This window comes from Engraulis encrasicolus, chromosome 1 (genome assembly GCF_034702125.1).
Source record: "Engraulis encrasicolus isolate BLACKSEA-1 chromosome 1, IST_EnEncr_1.0, whole genome shotgun sequence".
Classification (NCBI taxonomy): domain Eukaryota; kingdom Metazoa; phylum Chordata; class Actinopteri; order Clupeiformes; family Engraulidae; genus Engraulis; species Engraulis encrasicolus.
The window spans coordinates 9,993,305-10,019,729 of record NC_085857.1 but is presented as its reverse complement, the minus strand read 5'-3'; the positions used below and the strand labels follow the sequence as shown (position 1 = coordinate 10,019,729).

The window sequence follows — 26,425 nt, the reverse complement described above, 5'->3', positions numbered from 1 at the left end:
AGCGAACCAGTCATTTAGGCAAGCAACTCAAGCATTGTGACAGTCTGAGTTTATATAGAGGTGAAAGTTAACCATGTGACCAGAGTAATCAGGCATGTGGCAGCTGCAGGAAGTAATTCAATGAACTTGTAACAGTCATATATACTCAAGTGAGGGCAGGTACTAATTGACAGATTGATTGGGCACTACCATTGTTCCTGGTTGATGGTAGTCAATGTCAATCATGTCAAGCATTTGACTTTCAATTGTGCAATGGCACTTCACAAGATAGCCTATTTTTTTTTTACTAGGTGGCAATATTCTGATTTAAAATTGGATGCTGGAGTTTTGGCGTGCACATCCAAGACAAAGGCATTAGCAGGTGCCAACTTAAAAAAGTGTTTGTGTAGCACATTGGTTGCAACTTCATTTATTGGAAGCAGAACCAGCAACATTTCCAATCATAGACCTTCTTCTAATTAGGCCTGACAATAAGTAATTACACTCCATCATGGCCAGGAGCAACCTAAAGTGACATACAGATATGCAACATTGGTTACTGTCCCTAGGGTAATGCCGGGTTAGGAGGGATTAGAACCTGCAACTCTTTGATCTTAAGTCCACCTCCCTAACCATTAGGCCAAGGCAGCCACATAATTCACCCAATCATGGCCTACATGAAGAAAATACCTGTTACAACCGCACAGTAGTTAACTGTGATATGACGAAAAGTCTCTCTGGATTTCACAGTAACAAATTATGGCAGAATGTCACAGTATGTTACTGTGAAATGAATGCAATTAGTAGCCAGTAACTCCCTGTGAGTTCACAGTAAGATATTGTTACACACTTGAAGTGGGCGAAAGTTCAATGGGAAGGCATGTCAGTTGGGTTGAAGGCTGACGCCTTTACAGTAGTTAACTGTGATATGACGAATTCACAGTATGTTACTGTGAAATGAATGCAATTAGTAGCCAGTAACTCCCTGTGAGTTCACAGTAAGATATTGTTACACACTTGAAGTGGGCGAAAGTTCAATGGGAAGGCATGTCAGTTGGGTTGAGGGCTGACGCCTTTACTCAAAGTGATATACAAATATATAACAATGGTTGCTGTCCCTAGGGCAATGTAGGGTTCGGAGGGATTTGAACCTGCAACCCTCTGAACTTAAGTCCACCTCCCTAACCATTAGGCCAAGACTGCCATATAGTGCAATCTGGGCCTTCAGACACTTCATCGACATTTAGTCATCAACTTCTTGTTTGCTACATGTCTTCCCATGCTTGGTCATCTTTTTTCTCACTTCCTCATGTCAATATGTGCAACCTGAGGGGGAGGGGCTTAGGACATACGTGCTTCAGATCGTGTCCCATCATGCAATGCACTTATGGAGAGCCATTTATCTAGAAGGAATATCTTAAGTGTGCTTCAAAATATTACTCCTTGTTATATTCTGTGTTTATTGTAGGGGTTGTACTATTTAAAGTGGTACACAAGAAAAATGACCATATTCCCACCATCATGAAGATGGTCATGTATATCTCCCAATATATATAAGCTCATTCTTCTGTTACTTGACAGAGAGTGGGGATAAAGTAGTCAACTGATGATGGGTGTATACATGTATACCACAAGACAATACGAATGAAATAATTTGCTGAAAATGGCAATGAAAGGTGTGATTGTAATGAAGAGCCCAACCTGTCTATGACTGAAGTTGTGCCCCAATGCACTAATAATTTAATAGATACTCCGCCCACACAGTAGTTTACTGTGATGTTTCCTAGTTTATCACTTTGTCATGCTGGTTATCCTTGAAGAGCACAGTAAAATACTGTGATGTGCAAGTTAGGTGAGAAATGGCAAGTGATACAATGATTTCAGACTAATTTGCTGTGTGCCGTGTGACCATCACAGTAGCATAGTGTACCAGAACATCAGAGTAATTAACTGTGAGATTTCACAGTAAATTACTCTGAAATCCTTGTAAATTTTTACTGTGTAGCTACTTCAGGGCCCTATAGGCCTATACAACACTCCCACGCCGTGACCGCCTTAAATATATCTGACACTGTAGATTCGTTCAGGCTGACAGAGAACCGTGCCGGTGCCCGTTCACGCACCTAATCTCGAACCGACTTGCGTGTTCACAGGTCGTTAGCGATGCAAACCAGAAAACAAATAATACACACGACGTGACATCTGCAGGTTCATCGGGGGAGCACATGGTTACCTATTGATATTTGTTAAGCACCGTCTTCAGCACTGTCACAAATGTCTGCAAGGCCTGTACTGGTTTGCTCCTGGTGATTCTGTCTCACTTTTCCCGCCCATTAGGATGTCCTTGTCTACCTGCAAAAGGACAATGCTTCCGGTTGTGCCCCTCTGAAATGTTTCAGTTGAGGGCTGTAAAATCTTCTCGTCAAGGTGCAAGGCCTTCAGCCATTTATGGCATTTATGGCCTGACGGAGCCTTTAGACAGGATTCCATCCCACCTCTTTACACCACCAGGGTCGGATTAAGATGGCCTGGGGCCCCTAGGCTACAGGTTGCTGTGGGGCCCGCCGGAAGGCAAATATTCTGATTTTACATAGACAGTGTCATAATTACGAGCTAAGAAGTAAGGATAACCAACTGTATTGAACACAACAGATACATTTTCAACATTACATCGTGTCACAATTCAGCAACTTTTTCACTTTTGGCTAATCAGGGACCCCCTGGCAGGTGGGGGCCCCTAGGCTTTAGCCATATCTAGCCTGTGCATTAATCCGGCCCTGTACACCGCCCATTATGATGTCCTGGTCTGCTTCACAGCAGTTCTATCCAGGTAAGGTCCCATTATGATGTCCTGGTCTGCTTCACAGCAGTTCTATCCAGGTAAGGTCCCATTATGATGTCCCGGTCTGCTTCACAGCAGTTCTATCCAGGTAAGGTCCCATTATGATGTCCCGGTCTGCTTCACAGCAGTTCTATCCAGGTAAGGTCCCATTATGATGTCCCGGTCTGCTTCACAGCAGTTCTATCCAGGCAAGGTCCCATTATGATGTCCCGGTCTGCTTCACAGCAGTTCTATCCAGGTAAGGTCCCATTATGATGTCCCGGTCTGCTTCACAGCAGTTCTATCCAGGTAAGGTCCCATTATGATGTCCTGGTCTGCTTTACAGCAGTTCTATCCAGGTAAGGTCCCATTATGATGTCCCGGTCTGCTTCACAGCAGTTCTATCCAGGTAAGGTCCCATTATGATGTCCCGGTCTGCTTCACAGCAGTTCTAACCAGGTAAGGCACCCTATCGTGTCCAGCCGGATATGCCCTTCGGTCCCCTTCCCCTCCCCCCTCCCTGCTTCACTTGTTTTACTTGAAGCAGTAAACTTTGAAGAAGAACCTGTAAGCAGAAGGACACAAGGCAGATCGATTATTAAAAACTTTGATTTGTGTTAAGGGGGAAAAGCTCGGATGAACAAAACAGTAAAAACAAGATATCAATTAGGAAAAATCACAGACACACTAAAGAGCATTTTGCAGATGTGTCAAAAGTAAAAGTAAAAATAAATAACATAGGTAACGTATCTAAGTAACCAGTAGACCTGTGTACTTATCTTACGATCAGCTGACTGCACTGGTTGGATCAAGTTTGTGGTGCGTTCTTGCAGGTTTTTAGTGTTTTTCAGTAGCAACACAGTACCTATATCTACTCTCTTTAGGTACAAAGGATTAACTGGTGTAACAGCTGTAATAGTATGTGCTAGTGTTGTACTTACACCATGAAGTTACTTCTACTTTTACTTTTGACACCTCTGGTGCTTTGCATATTGTCATGTAAGTCAATGACTATGCTGATGTGACGGTTGTCATCTTGCACCTGTTCACCCCCTTCGGGGATCGAACGTGCGATCTCGTCAACCACAACGGTCCGGCAATGGGAGACACAGTACGATACCGCTGGGCCAAGAGACTAGTGTCTCGGCCCAACGGCACGAGACTGTATGAGGCTATCGGAGGGAGGTTTACCAACGTTCCATGCCAACTCTGTGCTAGTTAGCCTCCGTTACACTCTCCCCCTTAAACCTCACTCCCATCCGGGTCACGGCACCACTGTGACGGAGGTCATCTTGCACCTGTTCACCCCCCTCGGGGATCGAACATGCGATCTCGTCAACTACAACGGTCCGGCAATGGGAGACACAGTACGATACCGCTGGGCCAAGAAACTAGTCTCTCGGCCCAACGGCACGAGACTGTATGAGGCTATCGGAGGGAGGTTTACCAACGTTCCACACCAACTCTGTGCTAGTTAGCCTCCGTTACACTGACTCATTTTCTCCTACACACACACACACACACACACCTCCTCAGGCCTTTCCTTTCGGACGGGCTCTCCTCCGTGCTCCTATCCTTCTTCCGGAGGTCCCTCGCGGCGTTGCCAAGGCGCCTAAGGAAGGAGCAGATCCCCTTCTGATGCTGCTGCACCTCCTCCTCCTCTGTGTCCTCCTCCTGCATTTCAGCCATGTTACGCTCCTCCTCCTCTGTGATCTCCTTGGTTACCTGCCTGTCGTGGGTCTCCTTGCACGTTTCAGCCATGTTACGTTCCTTCATTCCCTGCGTGCCGTCGGTCTCCTTGGTGTTCTGGGGGCCCACCTTCCTGCTCCTTTTTCCAAGGCACCTGCATTTGTTACAAAGGCGTCTTAGGAAGCTGCAGACCCTTTTCTTCTGACGTTTGTGAGCGCCCTCCTGCAGCTCATGTGTCTTCACCGTTTGGAGGTGCCGGATGATGTCCAGCTGCATCTCCTCCTCCACGCCGCACCCGAGACGCTCGAGACGCCCCAAGACGCTTGAGATGCTCACGCTCCTCCCGGTGATTCTGTCCCACTTTACACCACCCATTATGATGTCCTGGTCTGCTTTACAGCAGTTCTATCCAGGTAAGGTCCCATTATGATGTCCTGGTCTGCTTCACAGCAGTTCTATCCAGGTAAGGCACCCTATCATGTCCAGCTGGATGTGCCTTTCGGTCCCCTTCCCCTTCCCCCTCCCTGCTTCACTTGTTTTACTTGAAGCAGGAAACTTTAAAGGAGAACCTGTAAGCAGAAGGACACAAGGCAGATATATTATTAAAAACTTGTCAAGGGGAAAAAGCTTAGATGAACACCATAATAAAAGCAAGATATTATTTAGGAAAAATCACAGACACAATTAAGAGTGCTTTGCAGAGGTGTCAAAAGTGAAAGTAAAAATAAACAAAAGAAACACATTTGCCAACACAGTATGAGCAAACCAGTAGACCTGTGTACTTGTCTTACGATCAGCTGACTGCACTGCACTGGTTGGAACAAGTTTGTGGTGGGTTCTTGTTTTGTCTTTTTTGTGTTTTGTCAGTAGCAACACAGTCTAACTACCTCTTTAGGTACAAAGGATTAACTGGTGTAACAGCTATGTAATATCATGTGCTGTTGCTAATGCTTACACCATGAAGTTACTTTTACATTTAAAACCTCTGGTGCTTTGCATATTGTCATGCAAATCAATGACTATGCTGACTCATCTTCTCCTACACACACACACACACACACACACACACACACACACACACACACACACACACACACACACACACACACACACACACACACACACACACACACACACACACACACACACACACCTCCTCAGGCCTTTCCTTTCGGATGGGCTCTCCTCCGTGCTCCTCTTCTTCTTCCGGAGGTCCCTCGCGGCGTTGCCAAGGCGCCTAAGGAAGGAGCAGATCCCCTTCTGATGCTGCTGCACATCCGCCTGTTCCTCCATGTCCTCCTCCCGCGTTTCAGCCATGTTACGCTCCTCCTCCTCTGTGATCTCCTTGGTTACCTGCCTGTCGTGGGTCTCCTTGCACGTTTCAGCCATGTTACGTTCCTTCATTCCCTGCGTGCCGTTGGTCTCCTTGGTGATCTGGGGTCCCACCTTCCTGTTCCTTTTCCCAAGGCACCTGCATTTGTTACAAAGGCGTCTTAGGAAGCTGCAGACCCCGTTCTTCTGACGTTTGTGAGCGCCCTCCTGCAGCTCATGTGTCTTCACCATTTGGAGGTGCCGGATGATGTCCAGCTGCATCTCCTCCACGCCGCGCCCGAGACGCTCCAGACGCTGCAGAGGCTTGAGCTGCTCCACACGGTCCACACTACCATGCCGCCCAGCGGCCGTGTCATCATCATCCTCACCACCAGAGCCGTCTAATAAGAGAGTTGTGACAGAGAGCATTTCTCAAAACCTAGTGTGCACACTTCAAAGTGTATTCAGCCTAATTAGTCACGCCCAGTGATTGGATACTCCATAGAGTTCACCAAAAAGTATCCAATCACAGGGCGTGATTATTTAGGCTGATACACTTGGAAGTGCACTGCACTAGGTTTTGAGAAAGACCCAGTGAGTGACAGAGAGCTGTGATGTGATTCACAGAGATTAAAATATTTTCAAACAGCAACTTTCGGTTCGCTGGAGACTAGCACGGAATCCAAAAAAGATGAAGTACAAACAAATTACATTTACCTTTACCCCCTTTTCGGTGTTCTACGGCCACCTCCTGGAACTAAGTAACTACTTCTATTGGAACTATATGGTCTATCGATTTACATGTAAAACGCTTCGTGGGGCTCCATGAGAGCCGCCATTGCTGTGGAAAGATTGGGCCATTGAGGTCTATGGGAGTGACGTAACTCTCTTATTAAAGGGCTCTGCTCACCACCATCTGCCTGGTCCTGCAGCAGCAGCTGCTTGGTGGGTGTCTGCCTCTTTAGTGAGCTGAAAGCAGCATCAGCCGTCTCCACGACGTTCAGGTGGTGGGGCTCTGGCTCCAGGTGGAAGCTCTGCACATAGTCCTGCTCAGCGGGGACTCTGCCGTTTCTCTCCGGGGTCTCCCCTTGCTCTGCGGTGCCCTGTTCTTCCTCCTCCTCCTCCTCTGCCCAACATGTCGGCACCACCACCCTGAGTTCCTGCACTGGGCAGAGGCTGGCGTTGTCTATGTTCCCGGTGGCAGTGATGGTTGGCCATCCCCTCAGTTGAGTGTTACTGAAGGCCTTCTCAGACAAACACACACATGCACGCACACGCGCACGCACACACACAGACATTGTGTGTTGGTGTCAGAATTAAAAGTTGTCTTACCTCAGTAACCACTATGTTTGGCATGCATACAGTATACATACAGATATACATACAGATATACATACATACATACATACATACATACATACATACATACATACATACATACATACATACATACATACATACATGCATACATGCATACATGCATGCATGCATACATGCATACATACATACATACATACATACAGTGCTTGGGCCATTGAGGGTTTTTTTTTTTTTTTTTTTGGGAGGGGGGTATAACCAGGTGGTATAACCACAGCTTGTATTAATACGATTAAGTAATTAAGATTAATTTTTAATTTTTAATTTTTTTTTTTTTTTTAAGAAAATACAGTAAAAACAAACAATCATTTAATTCACACAATATTGGCATTAGCTGTTACCACACTGATCTCTTTTCTGATGCCAATGATGGTCATCCAAAATCCTCACACTTCACTGCATCATTCTATTGCTCACCTCAAGCAGGCTGTCATCATCGTTCAAGGAGCCAGTGTTCTCGAGGAGAGGGACACGCAATCCTTCGTCAGGGTCTTGGTTAAGCTAAACACACACACACACACACACACACACACACACACACACACACACACACACACACACACACACACACACACACACACACACACACACACACACACACACACACACACACACACACACACACACTAAGATGCCAACCTTCCTAAGTGACAGTGTCCCTCAGTGTATCTGGAGGGGTCACTAACATGCCAACGTATCTCATTGAATCCGGAGGCATCATTAAGATGCCAACGTACCTCATTGAATCCGGAGGCACCATTAAGATGCCAACGTACCTCAGCAGAGCTGGAGGCGTCACTAAGATGCCAACGTACCTCAGTATAGCTGGAGGCGTCACTAAGATGGCAGTCTCCAGCGTTGTCCACCCTGACGTCTGTGATGGTGTTCCAGAAGGCATCACCCTCATCATCTTCCAGCTGAACGCACATCATTGTGATCATATTTATATACATACTCGGTAACGCTTTACTTTACGGTACAGTATTTACTGTGTACTTTCTGCGTAACAACAGGGTAACAGACAGAAGTTACAAGGTATCTAATGGGTAAAAAGGGGGTAATTACAAAGTAAATACTATGTAATACACATATCTCAAGAATTACTATGAAACCACTGTGTATTTTCAAACCATCTAATCATCGAACTTCTCTTCGTTACCCTGTTGTTACCCAACTAATGGTATTTATTTACTTTTTAATTACCCCCTTTTTACCCATTAGATACCATGTAACTTCTCTCTTATACCCTGTTGTTACACAGAAAGTACACATTAACTACATATGGTAACTGTACCGTAAAGTAAAGCGTTACCGAATACTCATAGACGATAGTGACACCTGAAAGTTACTGTACTATATACCATGTGTGCCAGAAGGCATCGCCCTCGTCATCTTCCAGCTGAATGCACATCATAGTGATCATATTCATATGAATACTCATAGAGACAATAGTGACACCTGAAAGTTACTGTACTATATATACGAATACATGCAGCTGCCTTATTTGATTTGGGCATCAACCAAGGCACAAATCTAGTTATCACGCCCCCTCCCTTTTTTCTTTTCTTTTTTTAAACCCTGATAATCATTCTCTGTACCCCCGCCCCCTCTCTCCCTCGCACACACAAACACGCACACACACACACACACACAATTAAAAGAGCATTCAATGAAAACAGATGTTGCTACTCACATCTAACAGGCTAGTGGCGTCTCCCAAACAGGCGTCAACCATGGGGATCACACTCCGCCCATCATTGGAGTCGCTATCAAGCTAAATAAAAGCATGTGTAAGATAAGAGTATTACATTTTTTTCTTGGATTCACAATTTCATACGCTCACAGATATTACGTACACAGACAGAGACACAGACACACACACACACACACACACACACACACACACACACACACACACACACACACACAAACGCACACAAAGATTTTGATTTCTATACGGAGGCCATGCTCTCAAAAGTTTAAAATATCACTCTCTGCCTTTTTGGTTATAGATATTATCATTAAATGCCTGGCTGTCTGTCTTACCAGTCATGGGTAAGCGGTTAAGGCGTCAGCCTTGTAGCCCAAAGGTTGCCGGTTCGACTCCCGACCCGCCAGGTTGGTGGGGAGAGTAATTAACCAGTGCTATCCCCCATCCTCCTCCATGACTGAGGTACCCTGAGCATGGTACCGTCCCGCCACACTGCTCCCTTGGGGTGCCATTGGGGGCTGCCCACTTGCACGGGTGAGGCATAAATGCTATTTTGTTGAGTGCAGTGTGCAGTGAACACTAGTGTGCTTGTGGAGCGCTGCTTCACAATGACAATGGGAGTTGGAGTTTCCCAATCAGGCTTTCACGGCTTTTACTTACCATAAAATAACTGCTGCTAGGTCCACAGACAGCAGCGAGTTCCATGACCAGACTGTCGCTACTGCTGCTGTCAGCGGCTCTTGAGTCATCATTATGACCCCCGGGGGCCGCTGTCCAGCACTTAACCACTCCTCGCAGTGGGCGGGGTCTGGTGGATGGAAGACCACGCTCAGGTACCTGAATCAACCAGAGAGAGAGAGAGAGAGAGATGTTACTTTCAAAACAATAAAGATGACTTTCTTGGTTAGGTCTGATATGGTTCTTTCCTAAGGCCGGCTATAACGTGCTTATCTGGTTCCATTTATCTAGAGTTTCTGTTCTGTTTAGAACCGTTCATGTAGAACCACCTTATTATAAGCTTGCTGTTACCATGTCTTAATCTGTCAATTAAAACAATGTCATAGCAATGTGGTAATGATACAGTTGTGCTTTTCAGCAAATGAGAAATGAGTGGGATTGCTGGCTCATCTAGAAGTAAGGGCTACAGGGCCTCATCTTACCTGGCTGGGACCTGCGTAGACGGGGCTGGGGCTGGGCCTGGGCCTGGGCCTGGAGCTGGGGCTGGGGGTGGAGGTAGCGCTGATGTCCGTCTCTCTACTCAAGCTCTCCAGGCTCAAGCACTCACTCACAGACTAGAATAGATACAGAAGAGGGGAGACAGATGCAAACACAATGGCCATTAAAAAGAGATCAGTACAATTTCATTCATGCAATGAAATTGGTCTGGACCGGAACACAGAAACTTGACTTGACATGAAAGCTTTAATGTCCTTAAAAAGACAATTTGTCTTACAGCACAGCAGAACAGCAGAATGACATGAAAACACACTACAATAAAAAAAACAAAAACAAAACAAAAACACACATACAGTACAAACACAATACATAGCTAGACATTTCAGTTAATATGTAAATAAATGGTGAAACGGTGCAGAAATGGTGGAGCAACATTTACTGGTGGCAAGAGTAAACTTCTTGAAACATATGTTTGAAACATATATCTGATTTCCCCAATCACTAACGTTTGGATGTGAAATCTTGCTTAAAAGCGCCCACCCCGAACATGCCAGTCTTTCTTGCTGTATGAGTTTTCATCCTGAAGCTTTGTGCCTTACCTGACTGGGGCCTGCACAGACGGGACTGGGGGAGGAAGCAACAGCACTGTGCGGCTCTCCACTCAAAGTCACAGGCTAAAAATATGTAAATCAGAGTTCCTCAGATGTATTACATTACATTACATTACGTTGCATTTATAACCAAAGCGACTTTCAAAAGAGGACATAATCATAGCCGACATCTCTAGCAGTCTGGGCTAGGCCAGCTCAACCATTAGTATTACGTAATGGAAAATATAAAACTACAGGTTGCAAGGTGGCCTCCATGACAGAATGGGTTGAGGCACAGTTGTGGGTTAATGTAATGTGTTTTAGATTGTCCTCTAGGCTTATTGAAATTCAGTCCATTTACATTAAAACTGCTTGGTATTTTCATCACAACATGTGTTACATAGCTGCTGCAAGTTAGAGTCTTCAATGACATTGGTAGATTACATCTCTAGGATGCTCCTGAACACATCATCAGTGATGTAACCTGAGATCATTGGGATCTTACCGGACTTGGGGACGATCCACAGATAAGGCTGGTGTCGGATGCAGAAGAGCTGGAACCGCTAAAACTCTCAACATCCATGGGCACACTCATGATGAATGGCCTAAAACAAAAAATCAGAGTCTTTGATTCATTTAAACTATCTGAAACATTGTCAATTTGCTATGCCCGTTTACAATATGTTCTTCTGACTGCAGAGAGTCTTACCTATCTCCTCCAACTGTTTGTTTCAAATGATTAAATACAAAAATGTACAACTACAATAACACATTTTCGGTAAATGGTGCAAATATGAAACAGAATGTGAATACAATCAGGGAACAAGCAACTGATTATGATGCAACCTGCAGAATGTCTTAACATGTGATGTGTGACTGTTATGTCATAATGGTTGGCTTAGAAACCATCCATCATCATCTTTAAACCTATGACTGAAGTCACACTCTTGACAATCTAAAACCAGAGCTTCTAAGATATTGATATATGCCATCTTAATGCATTGGGTGCCATCATGATCAGCTTCCAGTATGTGTTCAGAGTCCATTTTTGTTGACCATGCAGGTTACCACTTCCCCTAAAACAGAGGTGGGGAACCTTTTTCATTCGAGGGGCCATTTCAGATTCAAATTCTTTCGAGGGTTGTAAAAGTCCTTAAAGGGCCGTTCTATGAACACAAACCAGAATCTCCCCCTGCACTTTAGGCCTATATTGAAGGCAGCCACCTTTAAAACAGACCCCACATTCTCTAGGTCCCCTGAATATAACTTAATTTTATTTAAAAAATATTTTATAAGATTTCATTACAAAATTTGTCATATTTCATGTGAAGCTGCATAATATTAAAATTACATTGGGGGACGGATAAAATGGACAGATAAAATGGCCTCAAGTGCCACAAATGGCCCTCGAGACATAGGTTCCCCACCACTGCCCTAAAATATTATTTAATTTCTTAAATTTGCTTTGCTATATAAACGGTGTGAGGGTACTAGCCAACCACACCAACATCACTATCACCACCACCACATACAGTGCGTCTAAACTCCTCACATTTTCATATTACATTGCATTTAGCTGACACTTTCATCCAAAACGACTCAATAATTACAGAGTACTGGCTACAGCTCCTGGAGTGGGGTTAGGGGCCTATTTCAATGATACTTCAGCCATGATTGCCGCCATAGGTTTGTTTTGTATTTTCTCAGACACCAGTCTACAATTTAGAGGGGGCAGGACAAAAATACCTGGCCTTTTTTCTGTCTCATACCATCTATGTTCGAACCTGCAACCCTCCCTGGTCACAAGAGTGAGTGACTAGTATTCCTATCAATTAGATCCACAAACAACCTGTAAACCTTTGTAGCCCTATAAAAGCATAGATTAGAGCAAAAACTGTGCAACCTTCACTTCCATTAAAATAACACTTGGGCTAAAATCCTGTTTTCCCCACTCTCTTCCCCTGCTTCACAAAAACTGATAATGGAAACATTATATACAATGACTTATGCTTGCCTCATAGGTACACCAATACTAAATAAATGGCTTACCTCAGATATGACGGATCCAAAAAAAAGTTAGATAAAATGTGCCACAATCCAGAAAAGGACAAGAGAAATAATCTGTCAACACAAACTACTCATGAACACACATGATGCTGTCACTAAACCAAACATGACTGGAGATTATTGAAAATTAGGCCTACTAACATTCTATAATCGTTTATGACACGGTACATTCCATGTTCCACATCACAACAGGTGTCTACTTTGCCCATATAGGCCTAACTAATATTTCTATGTACTTTGCCTACTACTATTGTGATGTCATTGGTTGGTAGTTGTTCACATAGATTTGTATAGAGATCTATGGTTGTTCAAACAAACAGGATCGTCAGTGTCAATCACATTTTGGTCCAGAGGCCACATACAGTTCATTTCATCTCAGGCGGGCCAGACCAGTAACAAACAATAATTGTGTTTTTCATATTGCTTCACAGTGGTATTATATTATATTATATTATATTATATTATATTATATTATATTATATTATATTATATTATATTATATTTTATTTTATTATATTATATTATATTATATTATATTATATTATATTATATTATATTATATTATATTATATTATATTATATTATATCTATTGTATTATCGGATTGGGCTACTATGTTATAGCCTAGGCCTACCAGGCTTTACAATACACTATACTATACAACCTGTATTTACTGTATAAAGCACAATATCACAACTGAAGTTGTCTAAAAGCACTATTATACTATACTATACTATGCTATACTATATATCATTATATTGTTATCATATCAGGTCATTTTTAATTTGGTCAGTCAGCTATACTCTTCATGTGTCAGGTTACATAGTATCACAAGGATCATTACATTCTGTAGGCCTATTTATTCAGTTTGTTCACAGAGACCAATGGAATTCAAACTGAATGCATTCGAAACACACTGAACATATATGACACACACTGAACCAAATTCCCACACTAAACTGATGTGGGAGCTATGGAAAAATTCAAGTAGCCTAAATGAAATAAAATAAAACAAAAATAGAAAGAAGCCTATTCATACGTTTTCTGCAGAAATGAAAATAAACCAAACCATCTTCTACCTTCAACATTGTAGGTGGATATACCTTTCCCATGGTTAAGGGAAGCCAAGTTTACTGTTATTATTCATAGAGAAGGCATGTTTAAACACTCAGCAGCTTGTCAGCAGCCTGTTCCCCAGCAGTAACACATTCTGTCCAGGTCCTGGCTGAAAAACATAAAGGGACAGTGGCCTACTTTGCAGTAACAGTCCCCACTCTAAGCTTTGTATTTACAGTAAGTGTCTGTATGGTTTTGGTTTGTATAGTTTGAGTTAGTTTGTTTGGGTCTTTTGTCTGTATTTATATGTATCAACACAGAACAAACAAGAACATATTTACACACATTTTGCAGTGATCACACGGTGCTTTATTGATTCAGAAATCAGAATCAGTATCGTAATCATGAACTACATTAATTTTATTATCGGACTACACTGTGGTGAGACCTGACCTCCTTTTAAAATTATTATCATTATTATATTTTGGGGCTTGATGCCTTAAGGATTGAAGGATAACTTCTGCCAATTTCAACATGCAGTTGCAATGCTCACACACTACCCTGGACTTGTCAGTGCCTGAGATATGTTTTTTGTTTGTTTTTTTTTCCAGCCTTTTCCGAGATCCTGGTCATTGTAATGAGGGCAGAGTATGCTTATGTTTAAAAAAAACATCTTGATTTATTCCCAATAACATCCAACAGGTTATGCAACATCAGCAGACAACTAACAAACAGTGATACCTTTTGGGATCATATTTGTAGTAGGCCTACTTTAAGAAGATTTTTAATGTAGGCTAAACAAAGTTTGCCCGGATAGCTCAGATCTCGGAAAGGGCTGAGCCAAAAAAAATGCAGCATCACCGGGTACTGACAAGTCAAGTGTAGCGTGAGAAATACAACAGTTGATTGAAATTCGCAGAAGTTCTCCTTTAATTGTTAGGACAGTAATGAGAGAGTGACAGGAAAACAGTGGGAGAGAGAGACAGGGAAGAATCAGGAAACGTCATTAGGTTGGAATAGAACAAGCATTCCCGGCACAACAGTATGTGGCTTGAGCCCACCGAGCCATGGCACCCCACACCTGCCCTCCTTAGAGTGGGAAGACCAAGAAGCCACTGAAAGTGCTGTGGTTAGTTCCAGTATCAAAGAGCCTGCAGCCTGCTGGGAGGACCATGTTAACTGTATCTCCCACCTCCAGCTGCAGAGTCAGACCACTGGACAGATACGAGTCCTGTCCATCAGTCTCGTATTCAGCCAAGAGCACAAGTAGCTTTCCATTCTTATGCATTCGGATATTCATCCAACGAGAGTTCAGATTATCTCTGACGGTGAATCTGAAATAGTTGACCCCCCTGACCGGAGCTGTGAAAAAGCCCGATATGCTGCTGAAGGCCTCTCCAACATTGGTGATGACTTGACTGAACACCACATTCAAGGGACTACTCTCAGCCACTATGTATCCTGAGTTACCGAGACCTGCTGAGAATGCTACCTTGGGTGCTGCTTTAATCTTACTGCAGATTTTCTAGTCCTGCCTCAGTGTCTGCCAGTCTAATCTTCACTGCTCTCATTTCTACCTCTTGTGCTGCATTTTCCTCATTTACATCGTCTATCCTAGATTCAATAGTGGTCACTCTGGTGTTCAGAGCAGCCAACTCCTGCTCATGTGCTGCACTGTCCATCTTCAGGGGACTCTCTAGTTCGACGCCCTTTCGTGACTTACCGCTTACGTCATACGACCCTAAACCTAATCCTAACCCTAACCTTAACCCTAAACCTAACCCTAAACCTAACCCTAACCTTAACCCTAACCCTAACCTTAACCCTAAACCCAACCCTAACCTTAAATCGCTTGTTTGAAATGTTTGATTACCATGTGAAGTCACGAGAGGGCGTCAAACTAGTGAATCCCCCATCTTCAGGCCCTTGACCTCAGCTTCAATGTCTACCAGTGTGGACTTCATTGCTTTCAGCTCTGCCTCTTGTGCTGCATTTTCCTTCTTCAATTTCTCGACCTCTGTTTTCATTTCTGCTTTGGAATCCTGCAGTGCCTTCTGGCTGATGGTCAGCACCCTCTCCAGAGCCTTCACATTAGTCTCACTGGCCACCAGCCTTTCTTTCATGGCATTGTTGTCAGCATCCAATACCTTTAGCTCATCTTGATTATGTCTTACTGTCACCCTCAACTCTACTACCATGTCTCTGAGTTCCTTGAGGTCAGAAGAGACATCCTGATGGTGATGGGTAGGAGCTTCAGGTCCGGTGTTCTGGCTCTCTGTCTGGACTCCAACCTGGGTGTTCTGAGTCTGAGCTTCACACACGAAGAAGAGCACCAGCAGTGATATGGTCACCCTCATCTCGAAAGTCACTCTGAAGCAAAGCACAAGACAAGCAAGTTCCTCAGTTCACAGACAGCCATTGCTAAAAATGAATATAAAGACATTTAACATATTTGATACGGATTTCAGAATTTATTTGTATCCCATCCTTCCAATCCATATCTCACTGCATGGCTCAGCTGCCCTTGAGCAATGCACCTAAGCCCACATTTATCCAGGGACTTCAGCCAATGCTGTACTACAAAATAACTGTATGTGAATTTGGATAAAAGTGTCACCTAAGTGCGCTTTAATGTAATGTAATGTAATGTAATGTATAGCACAAAGTTATACAAGACATGTTGCTCAAAGTGTGTTTAACAGTTAGATTAAAAATAACACAATTGATACAATTGGTTGATAAAGAAGAAGACTTTAAAAGTAATTAAATTAATATAGCATATATAGTATATTGCATTACATTGCACATAGTAAAAATGTGATTTTCAGACACAAATGTAGGTCTAAGATTATACATATTTGTTTTAGCTACATTTACAATGAGCCTCTCTTCCATAAACTGCATATAATTATGCGATTTTGTACTATAGTTTTAGCGATCATAAAAAAAGAATCTTCAACTAGTGGGTTCTCCAGTCTTTCTCTGACACAAGAGAATGTTCTTACAACTATGAATGTTCTTACAACTATGTGAGTTGACAAACTCGTCAATTTTCCCTGTCATGAATACTGTGGAGTACAGTATGAAGTTAAAATTTCTGACATGCTTGATCTTACCTGCAGGAACACCCTGTATGAAAATCCCAGTAGTTGTGAATGCAAGTCTACAAGCAAGTCTGCAAGTGCCTTGCTTTTTATTCATGCCGTTGTCATTATGTAAGTACATTTGAGGTGACATAGAGTCCAGGCTCGCTGATGAGATATACTGTTATCGGTTAAGTACGAACCTGTTTCCAGCTGCAGGTATACAGGGCGCTCTCTCTCTCTCTCTCTCTCTCTCTCTCTCTCTCTCTCTCTCTCTCTCTCTCTCTCTCTCTCTCTCTCTCTCTCTCTCTCTCTCTCTCTCTCTCTCTCTCTCTCTCTCTCTCTCGTGCATACACACATAGTGTATGTACTAGATACACGCACACACACACACACACACACACACACACACACACACACACACACACACACACACACACACACACACACACACACACACACACACACACACACACACACACACACACACACTAGCTCATGATTACAGTAAAAGAGGGTTACCTACAGTGTAAGCATTACTTAAGGTTTAAACAATACTTAAATAGTGGTGAACAAGGAGCCCTTATTAGAAAATGCTACAGATTCTTGTCATGCACTGATTGACATTGTGTCTCTTTGCGTTGTTGTGCATAGACAGCATACCCATCAACACGTTATCGGTCCCGTCCCACTGTTATCCCTCAGTATTTCATTTTTTTCCCGCCTGCTCCTGTCTTTACCTAAGTTTAAACTGCCCGTTCCTGCCTGATTTTCATTGGGTCCTACGGGAGCCAGTGGGACCCAATGCAAATGCAGTTCCCTACCTCGCAGGCCAAATATTCTGCTTTGGAAAAAGGATAAGGTTATCGTCTTCTGTTACCTGGGTGGTTGACGTGGCATGGGCTTTTTTTTGGTCCAATATGTCAAATGAACTACTTCAACTGTAACCGTGGAAGTGTTGTTCAGGAAGCTCTGGGACCTGCTTTGCCTAGACATATATAGCAGGATTATTCTTCTATTTATTTTCAATTTCAGGCCAAACTGGTAAAAGTTAATATGCCATGACTGCCCCAGTAACATTTCAAAAAGTTTACAGAAGAATGTCATATTCCTTCTCTTTGAAGGGAGAACCACACTTAGAAAGAGAAATTGAGTTTAGAAAATAATAATGGCTTTTTTGGGTATTAATGTGACAGTTGGGGATCAGTGCCACCAAGCATTTTGGTGCATTCAGGAAAGGTGTCCCTATGGGATTAAGTGCTAAATGTAAGACATTTGGCCATATAAACATGCTAATAGAGCTTACATCGCCAATTTCCATTATTTCTTGTCACATCATATGCCAACTTATCTCACTAATTCAATAAATTGATGAATGTATAGGCCTAGACATTTTCTTAGGCAAAACTATTGGAGTTGGAGGAATATAACATTGTCATTTGTATGACTATTTTCCCCGTCAAATATGTCAACCACCCATCTGTGTTTCATATCAAACAAAATCAACAAGGAATCAAATACTTATCGCCATAATGCAGTATACATAGTGTATAAAAGAGTGAAATTAGGTAGTGTTTTGAAAGGCTATTTGAAAAGAATGAGGCTCTAATATCAGGATCCTGTCACAGAGCTACAAATCCCATCTCTATGCAGCACTCAACCTGCAACAGCAGATGGCAGTCTACAGCAAGGTAGAATATCACTTGTGCATAGGCCTACACTTCCTGTAATCATTACTTGTACTTCCCTACACACACACTGTGTGGTCTGTATAATCTTGTAGGCTATCAGTTAAAGGAGAAGTCCACTTTTTTGAACATTAAGGCCATTTTCTGAGTGGTCTGTGATGTTTTAGAGTCCCCCTCACCGTTTATTTCACGTTTGCTGCAGTCTCTGTCATTTGGCTTATTTGGTTTTGATCTCAACCAGCTTTAGAATGGCCGTCTATGGGCACCTGCAACTCTGTTCTTAAAATCACCTTTAACATTTGTTTTCAAGAATATGCAACTCACCAAGTGTTCAGCAGTATTCACTGGTGTTCCTTAACAATTTTTGTTGCGAAATATGGCATCTGTCGTGTTTTATGTGTGTTTTATGTAGCAATTTCTACATTAAGTTTCACTTTCACTTTCACTTTCTTTCACAAAATGGCAAATAAAAAAGGACAGAAGCCATATTTCGCCTTGAAACTTGTTAGGGACTGCTAGTGAACACCCCTAACCACTTTGTGAGCTGTAGACTTTCGAAAACAAATGTTTAAGGTGATTTTAAGAACAGAGTTGCAGGTGCTCATAGACGGCCATTCTAAAGCTGGTTGAGATAAAATCCAAATCAGCCAAATAACAGAGACTGCAGCAAATATGAAATAAACGGTGAGGGGGGCTCTAAAACATTGCAGACCACTCAGAAAATGGCCTTAAAGTGATACTGTCCCATTTTTGGAAATGTGTTCATTTTACACCTCCTCTTGAGTCAAATAACGAAGTTTTACCTTTCTCCTGTACTTTCAACCGTTCTCTGGCTACGGCAGTGCACATTTTTCCTCCAAGCTAGCAGTTAACATTGACTCCTATGAGACCAGTTAGCCGCCAGTTGGTCTCATAGGACTCAATGTTAACTGCTAGCATGGAGGTAAAAGTTGCACTGCCATATTTAGAGAACAGTTGAAAGTACAAGAGAAAGGTAAAAATCAATTATTTACCTCAAAGGGAGGTGTAAAATAAGCTTATTTCCAAAAATGGGACAGTATCACTTTAATGTTCAAAAAAGTGGACTTCTCCTTTAATAAAGGTAAAAGCATTTGCTAAATGTAATGTAATGTATAATAATGATACTTTAATCAAACTTTTTTCCACCAACAGTAAGAACCAGGACCGCCTCCCTACCCTTCAGATTATGGCTGGTCCCATTTTTCATTTGTTTGCTCTGTGGCTGTGTGTTGTTGTTGTACCTTGCCCAGCTGGTAACTTAGGATGGTTAGTAAATGTATCACATGTGACCCAAAATGTTGACAATGGCATGCAACTGCAACCGTATCATTTGACCCAAAAAGTATTTTCCGCCACACATTACCCCAGGGGAATGAAAGTCCAGCCTGCAAAAATGTATTATTCTTATTTTATTTTATTTTATTTTATCACAAAGGCCCACAAAAGCGTTGTTGATTACTTAAAGCACATATCATTTAGAAAAAAAATGGACAGTCACAGACTAATTGACAGCTATAAGAAAAAGGCCATCGGCTTTGATTGTTCTTTTGTTGACCGGCAGATGTTTCATGTCTGTCAGAAATGTGGTCATACACTCAAGTAAAGCATGAAACTAACAACCTACAACTTGAATCAGTCAAGCCCAGTGGTGTTCAAACTGTGGTATGTGTACCACTGGTTGTATTTGAGATATCTCTGGTGGTTCTTGGAAGAATTAATTTTTTGTGCATTGATTTGAAGGCTGATCAAGTTGTTGCAGTCGAAAATGTCTCTTTGGTCTCACATTTTGTAATATTGAACTGTATGAATCTGAAAACATAATGCAGAATAATAAGCAAGAAAAGCAAGCAAGAAAACAAACTTGCACTGAATGTGACCGTAGCTGTTGATGTCGTTATGAACCTCTCCTGTATTGACTGGAAAAAGTGAATGAAAGGCATTTGCTGCGATATTCTAATGTTGGTTGTCAAGGTGGTACTCGGAGAGCTCAATATTTTCTCGGGTGGTACTTCACACAAAAAGTTTGAGAACCACTGGTCAAGCCCAAGAAACTCATTTTGGAAAAGAGGTATTTTTAGAAGATGACCGAGAAAATAAATTTAACGTGGAATGAGTTTTCAAACCCTTTAAGTCTGACACGCGGTCAGGGTAAGGCAGTGTATCTATCTTTCCCATTAACTCTTCTACCTGCTGCTTTACTACCTTCTTGTCCTTATTGTTGAACACCTGATACCTGTTACCACAATGCGTAATGAGCTTCTTGAGGTGTTTGTTAGTTTTCACTACATATTCTTCGATGGTTTTTGACAGATCATCCCCATATGTGAAGAGGATGATGGCTCTGTCCCTGATTCTAGTCGTCAGTATTGTCTCCAGCCTCTCTAAGATGTCTCTCTCTCCCTCAGTGAAGCGGCCAATTTGGATGACCAGCAGGTACACACACACACCCTCACACTTCTGTCTACACTTTTCCACATGTCTTTCTTGCTGCTGAAGATCTTCGTCAAAGAAGTCTGGAGTGTCGATGACGGTAATCTCTTTCCCACAGATGATCGTTGTGCGTTCTTCACAGTGCATCGTGGTAGCTTTGGAGCCAGGTTTAGATTGGAACACGTCTTTTCCCACAATGCTATTCCCACTGGTACTCTTCCCAGAACCAGACAGCCCCAGCAGCACAAGGTTCAGCTTTCGGTTTCCTTCACAGAGAGGCAAAGGCCACAAATGTTGTTTAGTCATCAGAAAGAAAAAACAGGAAAACGGTTAACTATATCACACGAATGATTTACACACAGTAGGTCTACATCAAACAAATATGACAGAGGGGATTGAGACCCAATTAAGGACAAATGTGGATGGGCAAAAGTGTATGAATGCATGTAAAAATAGTGTCACAGAGAAGGGAGAATTTAAAGAGTTACACCTGCATGGTTAATGTTATGTGTTATGTATATTACAAATAGTAAAAATACGTCATTAATCCTGAGGAAAATGTATGTACCTGCAGTGTCATGACTGCTGTGCTGTGCAAGTTTTATTTTAGCTTTCAAAGGTTTGACACCTCTTTAGTAAAACATTTGATATCCTTTACAAAAAAAACCACAAAATCCAAATGAAGAAACAAACTAATCAAAATGATGAGCAAGATGCATAAGAATCCCTTACCTCCTGAGTTTTCTGAGGTCATTGATTCCTTCCTGTAAATATGGTATTTTTGGTTAAAGTAGTTAGTGAAAACAGAGTAATCAATATTTCAAAATGCCAATATGAAATTAAGTCTACATTTAGTCTTGAATTACCATTTGGAAAGTATCCCTTCCTCTATCTGTTGAAAACATTTTGGTTCTTTATCTCTAACAAATTGCAGTGGGTTTTCTTCAAACTGTCTTTTCTTTTTGTCAATGATTTTAATATTTTCACAAAGGGATTTTCCAAAGATTTTCTCCCACTTTTCCACCTCTGCACTCTTCTTTACTATCAGATAGATGTCAGTCTCAGATGGAAGGCCAGGGTGTATGAGGGCCAGAAGGTCTAATATCGCTGTGTCTCTGAAGTGGTCAATCTCTGGGGTGCATATGACTGTAGTGTCTTTGAGCTCAAATATGCGACAGCAAGTAGGACTGTTTTTTTGGACCCTTGCCATCCCTCCTTCTTCTGCCAGGTCTCTACCCAGCAGCACTATCTTCACTGATCCCAGATGTGACATTGCTGTGACAAAAAGAAAAGAAAAGAAATGTTGTTTGACAGAAAATCGTGAATGGCACATGTCTCCTCAGACAGGGAGCAGGTCATGCTCATTTTGTAAAGGAGTCTTAGAAATAACATTTCCAATACAATTACGTTATATTCAGGGGACCTAGAAAAGGTGGGGTCTGTTCATAGTACGGTCCTTAGAGGAAATTAAAGTGGCCCCTCGAAAGAAAAAGGTCCCTCAATCCTTAGTGAGGGTGAGACAAGTTTATCTGTATATAACAGTCATAACAGTTGAAAAGCAAAGAGCAGTATAGGAAGGCACACGATAACAGCTTAAAAAAGCAGTTAGGGTTATAGGGAAAAGCTAAAAAAATAATTTAGTTGAATCAAAAACAATTGCTCATACTCATTTTAAAAAGGCAATATAAGATCAAATTAAATGATTATTGAAAACAGATGTCTGTCCCAATGAGTGCTAATGGAAGCCTGTTAAAATCAGATAAGAAAGCAGCACTTACTGTTTGACTCTATCTTCCACACCAAAGGACGCTGGAGAAATGGAGTCGCAAAGCACTGCAGCGTGTCTTTATAAAGGCACAGACCTGGCCATGGGTGTGTCTCAACAGCAACCATATATAAGGCAACTCAGATGTCAGCTCAAACACTTTGACTTTTGAGAGCATCTGTACCTGAAAAAGAGCCATCAGTTCATATCGTTTTGTACATATTTGGTAAGTGTAACAATGAACGTTTATAATGCATTTTTTGGATGTGTGCCACCGAGGCAATTTTTGCGTAGTTTCAAAATGTTATGAAGAATTGCCCTTGGATTTAAGATTATGCTTACAGAAGGTGTGTGTGTGTGTGTGTGTGTGTGTGTGTGTGTGTGTGTGTGTGTGTGTGTGTGTGTGTGTGTGTGTGTGTGTGTGTGTGTGTGTGTGTGTGTGTGTGTGTGTGTTTGTGTTTGTGTTTGTGCGTGTGTGCTTTTGTAGACCTTTAATGTTTCAGAGTTGCCATCAGAACATGGTAGCATACAATGAATATAGTGAGATTGTATAGGTAACACTTAATAAAAAAATAAAATCTTCCTTATCTTCAAAAAAGGAGAGTTCCTTCCAAATTGATAGTCTATCTGTTTATGCTAGCCTATCATTTATTTATTTATTTATTTATTTATTTATTTATTTATTTATTTCTGTCAGTGAGAAGGGATGCCGTCCAAAATTATGGGAAATGGGAGTAAGCCTATATTTTATGTAGCCTACTGTATTGTGGAAAATGGATTAAACTTGGTCTCAAAACCAGATCACATTCCTTAATACATCATATCACCCCAAATAATATTAATGGCACACTCTGTAGGATAGTGTCCAGAGTAGATATAACAACTATACTGCCCACTGAAACTCTGTGCTGCCTATCGTCAAATTGAACCTTTTCATGAATATTTACAAAATAATAAAATATTCATTAGTATGACCAATGTGCAGTTTTGCAGCTAAAAATTTGGCAGCCGTGGTGTAACCTGAGATTCTCTTCTCTGTACTCTCTCTGGTGTAACTGTTAGGGAGTGGACTGTTAAGATCAAAGAGTTGCAGGTTCCATTCCCACCCTTACCAATTCCTTCCTCCTTCTCCTTGGCTGAGGTGCCCTTGAGCAAAGCACCTAACCCCACATTGCTCCATGGATTGTAACCAATATAGACTGTAATATCTGTAAGTCGCTTGAGATTTTGAAAAAAAAAAAAAAAAAAACTGTCTGCTAAATGATATTTAATTTAAAAAAGTTTATTTCTGGAAAATCAAAAAGGCGAACATATCCACCATTTCATGGAAAGTTCAGTGTGCAAAAGTATTTGATGGTGCTATAAATATTTGTGAAAAAGGTAACATTTTTTGAATGGGCAACATGAATTCTGGAAAGAAACTGCTAAAACATATTACGCAGTCCACCTTAAAGCATTTCATACAAAATGTCCCTGGGTCAAAATTGATATGTTTCATCACAAGCCAACTCGGCTTGCTAATCAGAAAACGTTTACTAGCCACTTTTATCACCTCACATACGTATGGGCAATATTCAACCAGTCCCAATGAATTTTACTAGGCCTGAATCTATTTCTTCATGACAGATATCCTGTAGTAGGGAAATAAAAAAGGAAACTACTGTCCTAAATCTCTCTCTCTCTCTCTCTCTCTCTCTCTCTCTCTCTCTCTCTCTCTCTCTCTCTCTCTCTCTCTCTCAGAATTCTATTACATTGCATCAGTGTGAACATCATAACACTGCAGAGACCAACATCCTCAATTTCTGTGCACATTGCATGAACGAAATATGGGGAGCTGGCTTTCTGTGCGCCCAAGTTCTGCACCGTCAATTCCAGCAGGTTGGTAGATCATTTTTATTGTACAAATGGATTAGAAGTAGTAACTAGAAGCACTCAGAGAGCGCAGACCTCCACCAAGGAAGCTGCTTGATACATTTGACTATGTTACACCCTAAGTCTTTCTGCCTTGTTTTTGTGGTGTTCCCGCAATTCAATTTCTGGTCACTAGGAGGCGTCTAGATGGTGAAGAATCTTTTGAAAAGTCCTGGGGCCTCATTTATCAAGCGTTCTTAGGCACAGATCTGTGCGTAAAGCGTGCGTGCGATCATTCCTGAGCAAAGTGTGGGATTTATGAACATGTACTTGAACGTAGAAATGTGCCTAAATCTACGCACACCTCAGACCATCCGTGCGAGTGGAAGAAACGCGAAATTGCAAATAATATTGACCGTGCAAGGTGCTTTGAAGAATGACAATGGAGTATGACATTGTGCTATTTTACAGTGTTTTCGTCCATGTGTGTCTCCTTCTTTTACTTATTTTGAAACACTGTCCTCCTCCTGTCGAAAGCACCTCCACTTCTGCCGCGGAAATGTTTCTATCTCCGCACTTCCCGCCAGCGCTTCGACTGGTGCGTGTGTCCGCGTGTGTTCATGTGTGTCCAAACAGGGTGGCGCCTTCGAATTAACATGGCATTTGAATATATTTTAATACCATATATGGTTACTTGGAGGCGTTTCGGGATGCAAATTACCCCGAATGCGCGCGTGCACAGTGATTTGGAAGGTGTGGGATTTATCATGCAGACGTGTGCGTAGGAGCAGCCAACGCACGTTTGATAAATCCCGATTTTTCTGTACTTGCGAACATTCTAAATTTCACTCGTAAGACACAATTTAGAAGACATTCTACGAACTGATGATAAATGAGGCCCCTGGTTCCGGTTCGTGATCCGGATCACCACCAGAATTTAATCACTTGTTCCTTGGGTCATTATCAACAAACCCACAAAGTTTCATCGAATTCCGATGATTAGTTTTTGAGTTATGCTGCTGACAGACAGACAAACAAACATACAGACAGACGGACAGACAAACCAACGCGACCGAAAACATTACCTCCTAGTTAAAAAAATGAATAAAAAGTGAGCAATCTCACTGTATCATAACTACCATCCGTGAGGTCCCAGGTTAGAGTTGGGCCTGGGTCATTTCCCAACACTACCCCATTTCTCACTTATCTAGGGGGGAAAAAATCCCAAACCCATGTACCAAGTGAATGGTTTACTGCATATACTGAAATTCACTGAGTTGGGATTAGTTTGTTGGCAATTTACGTGTTGTCAATTGCATCTTGGCAATTTGCATAACTAGCTTATGGTTGTGTTATATTCTTTGAAGGTTTTAAAACCCATTATTATTAGGTTAGTGAATTTCTGTTCTTAAATTAATATATACAGTGTGTGTGTGTGTGTGTGTGTGTGTGTGTGTGTGTGTGTGTGTGTGTGTGTGTGTGTGTGTGTGTGTGTGTGTGTGTGTGTGTGTGTGTGTTTTGTAGGTCCACCCCTCAGGATTGTGCTGATTGGGAAAACTGGAGTTGGGAAAAGTGCTGCAGGGAACACCATTTTAGGGAGAACAGAATTTCAGTCTGAAGCAAGTGCAAATTCTGTTACACACGACTGTAAACCAGGATCAACCAAAGTGCCACGGGACATACAGGTGGTTGATACTCCTGGTATATTAGACACAGATGAGGATCAGGCTGAGAAAATTAAAGAGGCAATCCTGAAGTGCATTAAGATCTCCTCACCAGGTCCCCACGCCATTCTGCTGGTCATATCAGCT

The 26,425-nt window shown here is 42.0% G+C and overlaps 3 protein-coding genes across 3 annotated transcripts in view; 1 reads left to right on the top strand and 2 right to left on the bottom strand.

Annotated features, from left to right (window-relative positions):
* Positions 1-4,338: 4,338 nt before the first annotated feature.
* On the bottom strand, positions 4,339-11,249 carry LOC134445787 (uncharacterized). Its single transcript, XM_063194862.1, has 10 exons — positions 11,160-11,249; positions 10,664-10,738; positions 10,098-10,180; positions 9,549-9,696; positions 8,871-8,951; positions 7,817-8,094; positions 7,519-7,534; positions 6,711-7,044; positions 5,643-6,201; positions 4,339-5,058 (listed from the first exon to the last, which is right to left on the bottom strand). The coding sequence occupies exons 1-10, from the start codon at positions 11,247-11,249 to the stop codon at positions 5,028-5,030; spliced, it is 1,695 nt and encodes a 564-aa protein (XP_063050932.1). The 3' UTR covers positions 4,339-5,027.
* Positions 11,250-15,671: 4,422 nt separating this feature from the next.
* Positions 15,672-22,271, bottom strand: LOC134445780 (GTPase IMAP family member 8-like). Its single transcript, XM_063194849.1, has 4 exons — positions 21,865-22,271; positions 21,731-21,762; positions 20,802-21,264; positions 15,672-16,146 (listed from the first exon to the last, which is right to left on the bottom strand). Exons 1-4 carry the CDS (start codon positions 22,269-22,271, stop codon positions 15,672-15,674), a joined length of 1,377 nt encoding a protein of 458 aa, XP_063050919.1.
* A 671-nt stretch (positions 22,272-22,942) lies between these two features.
* Positions 22,943-26,425, top strand: part of LOC134447410 (GTPase IMAP family member 7-like) — a 4,046-nt gene continuing 563 nt past the window's right edge. The window contains exons 1-3 of the mRNA XM_063196864.1: positions 22,943-22,989; positions 24,504-24,641; positions 26,139-26,425. The exon at positions 26,139-26,425 is cut by the window's right edge and continues 563 nt beyond it. Of these exons, the coding sequence (XP_063052934.1) occupies positions 24,590-24,641; positions 26,139-26,425 (339 nt within the window). The 5' untranslated portion in view covers positions 22,943-22,989; positions 24,504-24,589. The remainder of the gene's footprint in view (positions 22,990-24,503; positions 24,642-26,138) is intronic.